We start from the raw sequence: 10196 nt of genomic DNA on the forward strand, positions 1-10196 counted from the left end.
AGGTAAGATTACAGGACTAACCTCTTTTCCATCCAGGTTTGCCTTGGACAGCGTCCAATCCTGAGAATGCCAGCACTGTCAAGGTAAGGACACAGGCTGAGGAGTGGGCTTTGCTTAGGAATGGCTATTCCTCCCCGGATGCAATCCAAAGTCTCCGTGAAGGCATCTTGTTGGACGGCCCGTATTATGATGTTTCTTGCTTCCTCCAAGTCTTCTGTGGGACAGAGCTCTTCATGGATGTGCCAACCCTTGCATCTGCTCCCCTGGTTGAAGGAGTGGGCAACATGCACAAGCCTAGCAACTGCTCGATTGAGTGACCGCCATCTGGAGAACCTCTCAAAACGCATAGGGTCAAGTTTGCCACTGGTAACCCTGTTGAGATGACAAGTGATCTGTGGGCGGACATCAGAGTCAGAGCTGGGGTCAACCAAGTTGAAGGAATTAGGTGCAGGTTCAGCTTCAGCTGATGTCAACAGGAATGGTGGTCCGCACAGCCATGAGGTGTGAGTTAGGCTGCCTGCTGGGACTGATCGTGAGCCGTGGTCTGCAGGGTTTTGGCTGGAGGGCACGTGCTTCCATTGTTTAGGGCTTGTTGACCTCCTGATGCGCTGCACCCTGTTGCTCACGTAGACGTAGAATCGTCTTGACTCATTGTGAATGTAGCCTAGGACCACCTTGCTGTCTGAGTAGAAGGTCACAGCGTCAAAGATGGTGTCCATCTCATCCACAATCACGTCTGCAATCTCTACAGCCAGGACCGCAGCGCACAGCTCGAGCCTTGGAATTGTCGTTTCTGGACGTGGAGCAAGCTTTGCCTTGCCAAACATGAAGCCAACCTCAACATTACTGCTTGCATCGGTTGTTCTCACGTAGGCGACAGCAGCTATAGCAATGGTGGAAGCGTCACAGAATACACACAGCTCCTTACTGCATGCTTGACGGAGAGAGATGGAGGTGTATTGGCGCGGAATCTTGAGCTGTTCAAGCTCCTTCAGAGAGTCCCTCCACAGCTTCCATTCTCTGTACTTTTCCTCAGGGAGAGGGGCGTCCCAGTCGCATGACTCTGTGGTGAGCTCCCTCAGTATGGACCTTCCTTGAACGCTTACAGGGGCAGCGAAACCTAGTGGGTCGAACAGACTGTTAACAGTTGACAGGACCCCACGTCTTGTGTAAGGCTTCTCTGCATCAGCAACTTGGAAGGTGAATACGTCTTCCGAAACATCCCAGCTCACCCCTAAACTTCTCTGCATGGGAATGGGGTCTGTGCTGAGATCCAGATCTTTCATCCCCTTAGCCAGATCTTCAGGAGGGAAGGCTCTCATCACAGCCACCCTGTTCGACAAGATCTTGTGAAGCCGGAGGTTGGAGAGGGCCAGCATACCTTGAGTGTTGTGAAGAAGAGTGATGGCTTCCTGTTCTGAAGGGACAGACAGAAGGCCATCGTCAACATAGAAGTTTCTCTCAACGAACAGCCTCGCCTCTACGCCGTACTCCCTCTCTCCCTCTGCAGCAGCTCTTCGGAGCCCGTATGTGGCTACGGACGGTGACGGGCTATTTCCGAAGACATGTACGCACATCCTGTACTCAATGACGTCGTCATCCAGGTCATTATTGCGATGCCAGAGGAAGCGCAGAAAGTTCCGATGGTCCTCACGTACGACAAAGCAATGGAACATCTGCTGGATGTCAGTCGTCACGGCCACTGGCTCCCTTCTGAAGCGCAGCAGTACCCCGAGCAAACTGTTGTTCATGTTTGGGCCTGTGAGGAGGACATCATTGAGGGACACCCCTTGGTGTTGTGCACTGGAGTCGAATACCACCCTCACCTGTCCAGGCTTCTGAGGGTGGTATACCCCAAAGAACGGTAGATACCAGCTCTCCTCATCTGGTGGTAAGGGTGGTGCCACTTCAGCATGTCCATTCTCGAAGAGCTTGCTCATGAACTCAGTGAAATGCTCTCTCCTCTCAGGGTGTTTCCTGAGTGTCTTGGTGACCATAGCGAGACGGGTCCTAGCCTGCTCACGGTTGTTTGGCAGACGCTGGCGTGGGCTTCGGAAGGGGAGTGGAGCCTGCCAGCTGTTGTCTTCACCCTGTTTCAGTTCCTTGTCCATAATCCTCAGGAAGGCAAGATCCTCCATAGAAGGTGCTGTCTTGTCGTCGTCCTTTGTGTGGCAGAAGATGGACTCCCCCATGAGTCGCGTTTTGTCACTTGGTAAGGACTGCCGCTCTGAGGCTGAAGGACTTTGGAACTGACAAGTGTGGTTGAGCTTTTCTTTGATTTCAATTTTCTTGAGGCAGGGACACAGAACGCTGGGACGCCCATTCTCATGAATGTAGGTTCTGTATGTGTTCACAGGTGAGGGTACGTGTGCACCGTTAATACACACATCCCCTACGATCACCCAGCCGAGGGCTAGCCGCTGGGCGAAAGGAGCGTGTGGGGGGCCATTGCGCTGTTCAAGGACCTTGTGGACCTGAATAATGTCTCTCCCTAAAAGAAGTAAGATCTCGGCCCTCGGGTCAAGGGGAGGTATCTTGGAGGTTAGGGATTTCAGGTGTGGATGGTACTTCACAGCAGCTGGCGTAGGAATCTCTGCCCTGTTATCAGGCAGTTGATCACACTCGATGAGTGTAGGCAGAGCTAGACTGGTCTTTTCATCAGCTGACTCCACTATGAACCCCCTTGCCCTGCGGCCTGCAGCCTCTGACACACCCGCACAGGTTTTGAGTGTGTAGGGAGAAGTGTTGTCAGCTATGCTGAACAGCTCAAAGAATGATGACCTGGCTAGTGACCTATTGCTCTGGTCATCTAGGATGGCGTATGCTCTTGTCTTCCTCTCGGGTTGGTTTTTAGGATACACATAGACGAGACAGATTTTGGCACAGGATTTGGTTGCCGCGCTGTCGCCACAGACCTCAGTGCAGATTGAGGTAGTGACTGAAGCCGGAGTAGATTCCTCTCCCTCCCCGCCATGCTCTTCAGAGGGGCCGCTAGCTGGCTTTATTGTCCATGGTGCAGGGCCGGCATGAAGGGCTGCAATGTGCCTATCGCTGTTGCACTCAGAGCACTGGATGATAGCCTTGCAGTCCTTAGCTTGGTGGGAGGTTGAGGAACAACAACGGAAGCATATGCCATTCTCCTTAAGCAAGGCCTTACGTTCGTCCAGCAGTTTGGCTCGAAAGGCTCTACACTTAGGTAGGGGGTGGGGCTTTTTGTGTATGGGACACTCTTTCTTCGGGTTGTCTGAACCCTTGGTCTCATCACCCTTGGCAGGATTGTCAACCTCTGTTTTATGCACAGCTATAGGGGTTTTAGCTGATTTTGTTGGGAATTTCTCCCACTTAGGTGGCGTGTTGCTGGGCGTGTTGCTGGGCGCTGCAGCAGCGAAGCTTGGATCATTTCTCATCTTTGCTTCTGCACGAATGAAGTCGGCGAACACTGAGAAGGGTGGGAAGATGGTGTGGTGTCTTTCTTTATACCTTGTACCTTGCACCATCCACTTCTCCTGCAGGTTGAATGGCAATTTCTCCAGGATCGGATGAATGCCTCGCGCCGTGTCCAGATAAGCCAAACCAGGCAGGAACCCATCCTCCTTGCCTGCCTGTATCTCCAGGAGAAGATCACCTAGTTCACGTAGCCGCTTGGGTTCTTTATTGGAGAACTTGGGGAACCGTTCGAGCTTGTTAAAGAGTGCTGTCTCCATGGCCTCTGGCGATCCATAAACCTCCTCTAGTCTTCTCCAGACCATGCTGAGGGCCTCACCAGGGTAGTTGATTCGAACCGACCTCACTCTCCTTGCATGCTCTGCAGATTCCGGTCCAAGCCACTTAATCAGCAGGTCAAGTTCCTCACTAGGCTTCAGACCCAGATCTTCAGTAGCGTTAGAGAAGGCGGACCTCCAGGCCCAGTAGTTTTCGGGTTTGTCATTGAACTTCGTGAGTCCAGCTGTGAGTAGCTCACGGCGAGCTAAGAACCTTGCTAGCACTGATACATTAGAAGTGGATTCTCCTCCCCGTGGATAGCTGTAATCTGCTGTATCGTGTCTGGGTGTCCATTGGTTCCTTGGTTCAGATGCTGGTTGTGGTGCAATAAATTCACTTTCTCTTTTTGGTGTGAATTGCACTGGCGGCCGTTTTGAATGAGCAGCTGTTGCAGTTGGCATTGTGGCTGTCACAGATAAACGTTGCCTCTCACTTTGCCTAGGTAGCTCATGATGTCTCTGAGAATCATCATTAGAGTTGAGGTTAACAGCTGCTGAGGGAGTAAAATCAACCTTTTTATCCTGCTCTGGATCGTCTGTGCGCTCATTAGATTTCACATAGGCATACTGTTCTTGAACATATTTCTCTGTTCTCTCAACTGAATGATAGGATGAGCCTTGGTATTCATCATGAACAGTGAGCTCCCCTAAAGCTGCCAGATCCACTGCCGATTCCAATACATTAGCTTCAGCAAAAGCGGCGTCGGCATCCTTCTCTTGCTGTATGGCTTCCAATGTGGCATCAAGACGTGTCTCCTCCACTTTCAGCTGAGCCTTTTTTACTTTAACATCAATCTCCCTTTGTGCATGTAACGTTCTCGCCCGTGCACCTTCTGCCTTTGCGCGTGCTTCCAATGCAGCCTGCAAGCTAGCTGAAGATCTCACAGAGCGCTTTGATAATTTTGATGTGCGTGAGCACTCTGACCTTGTTTCATAGTTCTTTTCTTCTCTTAATGACATCTTGATACTGGTAGATGCAGAACAGGCTGGATATCTTACTCACTGCGGTAGAAATCACTGTTGAGTCCGTCTTTTTACTGTTCTGCCCTCACTAAAGAGTTCCCCTTCTTCAATTAGACAGACAGATGACTCCCATCACACACCGGTCAGATTTGGTAGATTTATTCAAACTGACAGCATGTAAAAGGTGTAAAACTAAAATGAAGAAAGAAAGAAAATACACAATCAGCATAAAATATGTAATAACTAAGATATCAGATACACATCCCCAAAGATAAGGCCTACAACAAGCCTAGAAAGTTACTACAGTGACTAGCTGGATATATGAAATCGCATGTCAAACATTAATTGCTCTTACTTCGCTGAAATTACAAAAATATGCAGAAATAAACACATCAAGTAATTACACTAACAATATCCTGCAAAGATACTCACAGACGATGCTCCTATAAAGTGAATTCAAAAGAGGATGGAATAAGATGTAGCTGCTGCTCACACTACCATGCCAAAACTGGTCTGATAAACAAAGCATTCCAGGTGACTTCCTGTAAGTGTCACATGACTATCATGAATTTCAATATGACTGCCCAAATGTTAAACCCAACCCCAAAGCAAAGACACCACCTAGTGGCAGGAGTAGGAAATGCACATTAATTACTTGTAAAATAAACCCAGTCCAGCACACAGACTGTGTCATTATCCTCCCAGCTGGAGCATTTCTTTCTAAGTCTTCTTTGATTCGACACCACAGATGCGGATTCAGATTAAAAAATTACATTTTGAATTAAAATGCTGTGTGGCCCTAATGCTATGGGATGCATTACTGCGGCATGCTTTGATTACTGACTGGGTTGAATGTCATTTATAACATATATTCTGTATCTATTAAACTATCCTCCATTAGCTATAATTATTTCGATACCTAGTTTAGTTGTGATAGACTCTGGAAACGATCTAATTGGTCATGTGCTTCCACTTACATGCAGGTTGGTGAGGTTGACTCCCTTTTATTAACATTTCCTAACAAAATCCCATTTATAAATAACTCCTACTGCTGTCTACCAATGCTGAATCACTGTTTGCCATCTATCAAGGAACGCCAATTAAAAACGTGAGAATGCCCATACATGAAACGACAAAATACAAGCTCAACATGTGCACTAATGCAACCAATGCACCCTAAACATTTGTCAAAAAGCAGAGGTCTTCTGTGTTGTTTCAGGATTATGCAAAAAGAAGCATATAGCTGTATGTTTAAAAGAAATTGTTCAGTTGGGTTTGAACGTCACCAAAGCTAAAAGGTCATTACTTGTAGCTAAAATAAACCTCAGAGCCATCATGGCAACAGCCAGACATTTTGGAGCCAATACTTTTTTTTTCAAAAGTTGACTTTAAAAGTAAGTTTAAGCTCTAAAAATAACCAATGCTCCCTAAACATCTTATAGGCATTAAGCAAGAGATTGTCATGTCCATTCCCACAACATGTGTCAAAACCAAAGAGCACTCCCATAAGAATGTAGTACCAGAAGAACTAAATATATATCTAAACATTAACTTATAATAAACGCAGGCGGGGTCACGGGCACGAAGGATGTAAGACGTGTTTTTCCGCTGCTCCTGAGAATGTGACTTAATTTCATAATTCCTGCACAACTCTGGTCATTTATAGTTGAAAAATAAATAGAACATAAACTAAGGATTCGTTATATGTGACTTTTGTTAATCAAAACAACCAAAATGTCTTCTGCTCGCCAGAGCACCAAGAGGAGGCCGCAGCAAAGCCTCACCTTTGCCTGACGGAAATGACGCGGATTTCGAACGTTATTATGTTTTACCTAGAAACTGTCAATAAGTTACTTTGCTTAAGCTTGTTAGCACATCAGCTAACGTTAACTTCAGTGAATTGTGTAGCCTACGAACGAATGAACGAACGAACGAACGAACGAGAGGAAGGTGAATCGACGAATCAGGTCAGTTCGTTCGTTTCAAAGAGTCATTTGTTCGAACTGATTCGTTCGCGAACGACCCATCTCTTGTGCTAGACGCCATGTGGAAGTTGACCTGTCAGCTCCGGACAGCGCAAAATGCATATATGAAGTGACTACTTCAGGAGCGCAAGAAATCATACCCTCGTTGGGGCGCGCTCATGTGATTGGCTTACAATCGAGGAGACATCTGATTGGCTATAAATGGAAAACATTACAAGTACGAATCGGTGACCGTCAGGGGAGTGTCAAAATTACGGTGGCCCTGAAGTGCAAGTCGAAATGGCATTTCACAAAACACTACGAGATTTCACAAAACACAACGGCATTTAACAAAACACTACAACATTTCAGCTAGCTGGAGAAACACTGCTGTGATTGGTTGTTTGATAGCACTAGGTCTTTCCTGTGCACACATTACCGAACTCTTTCCACCCTTTATATATACTATATAGTTTATGGTCTATAGTTGAACCACACTTTCAGGGTTCTAAGGCAGCGGTCCCCAGCCTTTTTTTGCGCTACGGACCGGTTTCATGAAAGATTATATTTTCACGGACAAGCCTTCAAAGTAAGGGGGGAGACTGGGCTGTAGCACTTATTTTCTGAGGAACATTACAATTTAACACAATTTTGGAAACTATCCTGGTTTTATCAAAATACTTAACACAATTTACACAACCACACACCCAAACTGCAAAATACCTCATATATGCTAAGCACTGCAACCAAAACTACATATACCATTATGAAAATCAAACTTTTGCACCAAACGGCACACACTTCATTCATATTACCAGATTTTTGTCTCACCAACGACACACTGTTGGGCAAAATGTAAAGCACTAACCTCTTTAGTAAGCTTTGCCATAATACTAAAATAGTTCAAATTGTTGAAAATTCTTCAGATTGTGCACATGCACAGAAATATTTGCAGATACACACACATGCTGCTGTTATTTTTTATTTTTCACCCAAAAAGTCAATGCAAAATATGCACAGCAGATACATTGGAGTGAACAAAAATATGCTAACAAAAAACAGTAAACTGAAAAAGAAAATTACAGAAAAAATATATATAAAAAAAAGAGGTGAGAAAAATACTGTAATTAGGCAGCATCTTGCCGCATAGCTGGATCTGGCCGCAACGCCTCGTCCACATCACAGGCAATATCTTCCCTTGCCAGATATCGAGGGAATAAGCGCCTTGAGTGCCTTATCCATCCCTGAATCGCACCCACATCAATTTCATCACATGCCTCTTCCATAGCCTGCAAAAGAGGCATGCGCACAAAGGGCTGCCGGTCGTAAACCTTCCACCACCATGCTGAAAAGAACTCTTCTATGGGGTTCAAAAATGGTGAGTATGGTGGGGGGTATTGCACGACAAATGGTGGGTGGTCAGCAAACCAGGTTTGGACTGGGGCTGCACGATGAAAGCTCACGTTGTCCCATACTATAACATACCTGTTTCTTCGATGCTCTGCGTCATTCATATGCTCTGGTGGTATGAGAATATTGTGGAGTCTGTCCAGAAATGTGAGACAATGGGCTGTGTTGTATGATCCAAGGTTGGCATGACGGTGGAGGACACCATGCGTATTGGAGATGGCAGTGCACATAGTGATGTTCCCACCACGTTGGCCGGGAACATCTATAATGGCTCTGTGGCCAATGACGTTCCTTCTTCTGGTCTTTGCTAAGTTGAACCCAGCCTCATCTACAAAGATGAACTCATGCGGGATTGCATGAGCATCCATTTCCAGAACTCCCTAGAAACAAAGAACAAACATCAGTCAACTTGGTGTTATCAGTACACTGGGAAACAATGTTGCATGTAGTGTACTGTAGTCAATATTGTACTCACATCCACATATGCTCTTCTGAGCTCTTTGTTTCTTTGAGAGTTTCTCTCAAAAGGCACCTTATATATTATTGTTTCATACTGATTTGGTTTTGCTCGAGAACGCGAGCCAATGTGGACAAACTGACTTGTTGAATGTTGTTGATACGGTGTTGTCTTGGATGATGTGACTTTGAATATCTCTTAATCTGATTTCATTACTTTCCAAAACCAAGTTTACAATGGCAGCTTCCTGTACCCCGGTGAACATTAGGCCCCTTCCTCCACCATGGTTGCGTCTCTCAGTCCTTTAGAAAAACACAAAAACAAAAACACAGGGCACTGCAGCCTGAAGATATTTCCCCCACAGTAGAGTAAATGATACAGGAAACGTAGACAGTAAGTGTATGACATCAGCCATTCATGAAGTAAACAGGTGTCACCCAACTGATACACTATGAAATGGCGTGTATTACAAAGTGTGAAAGAAATTTTGGTTGCATACCTGTGCTCCAGTCTAAATGTCTGGATGACAGAGGCGACAGTAAAACGGCTCAAGTTGGGCTGCACTCTGTCCAGCCTCTCGCATTGTCAGCCCATGGTTGATGACATGATCAACTCAGGTTGCTCTGATTTCATTTGAAAGTTGTTGTCTTTGGCCATGAACTCCTCTACCAGCTCTACCCCTACCTCTCACTCTTCCTCCTCCTCTCATTCTCACCCTTCCTCTTCCTCTCTCTGCGACTGTTTTCCATTGTTGTAAAAAAGAGATGCTCACCTGTGGTGCTTTTATAGTGCTTACTTCTTGATTGAAGTGCTAACAATTAAGCATTGAGGTGTTTGACCAGGTGGCACATATTTTGACCAATTAGTTCATGAAGTGTTATTTTGAATGGCAGTGTTTTGATATGTGACTTTATGTCAGATTGTTGTGTCTTATGCAGAGAACGGTGTTCAGTGCATTTAAAAAGTGCCATTTTGAATTGCAAAATGTGTGTAAAGCAGAAAATGTGTTTAGAGTTTTGGAGACTTGAGAAGAGGTTTTGCTCTCTGTGTGTCGGTTTAAATAATTGTGCTATGCATGTCATTTTAGTGTGTTAGCAACTGTAAAAAAACTGTAACATTTGTGCAGACACAGCTGAGTAGTACCAAACAGGAAAGACGTAGCGCTGTCAAACAACCAATCACAACAGTATTTCTCCGGCTAGCTCTGTCCAATCACAAACAAGAGTGCGCTCCCTAAAGGAATAACCTTTCCGTAAAGAGTTTTGGCGAAATGCTGTCGTGATTTTTTAATTGTTGTAGTGTTTTGTGAAATATCGTTGTGTTTTGTGAATGGTCGTTTCGACTTGCACTTCAGGCCACCTTACAAAAACCACTCACGACTGCACAGCGATCCATGCGCAGAAAGCGGTTTGTGTATCCAGGTTCAGCGGTTTGAAACGGAAAACAAATATGTGTGGATCAACAATACACATATAAAACTTTTATCTGTATTTGGATTTTATTTACATGTATGTGAAACGGAACACATTGTGTGTGCATTGAAAATACAAGTGTGAATGTTTTTGCAGATCATGAAATACAAGTGTGAATCCTTCTGTGTGAATTTTATGTATTATATTATGAGACTGATCTGACCCCATA

The 10196-nt window shown here is 45.4% G+C and overlaps 1 protein-coding gene across 1 annotated transcript; it reads right to left on the minus strand.

Annotated features, from left to right (window-relative positions):
• Positions 1-8: 8 nt before the first annotated feature.
• On the minus strand, positions 9-5396 carry LOC134864837 (uncharacterized). Its single transcript, XM_063884128.1, has 2 exons — positions 5157-5396; positions 9-4916 (listed from the first exon to the last, which is right to left on the minus strand). The coding sequence occupies exon 2, from the start codon at positions 4719-4721 to the stop codon at positions 9-11; it is 4713 nt and encodes a 1570-aa protein (XP_063740198.1). The 5' UTR covers positions 4722-4916; positions 5157-5396.
• Positions 5397-10196: the final 4800 nt, after the last annotated feature.

The sequence above is a fragment of the Eleginops maclovinus genome, chromosome 5 (assembly GCF_036324505.1).
Source record: "Eleginops maclovinus isolate JMC-PN-2008 ecotype Puerto Natales chromosome 5, JC_Emac_rtc_rv5, whole genome shotgun sequence".
Lineage (NCBI taxonomy): Eukaryota > Metazoa > Chordata > Actinopteri > Perciformes > Eleginopidae > Eleginops > Eleginops maclovinus.

What these genes read in the sequence shown, in the direction of transcription:
- LOC134864837 (XM_063884128.1), bottom strand. Translation starts at nt 4,721, where the DNA reads ATGTCATTAAGAGAAGAAAAGAACTATGAAACAAGGTCAGAGTGCTCA.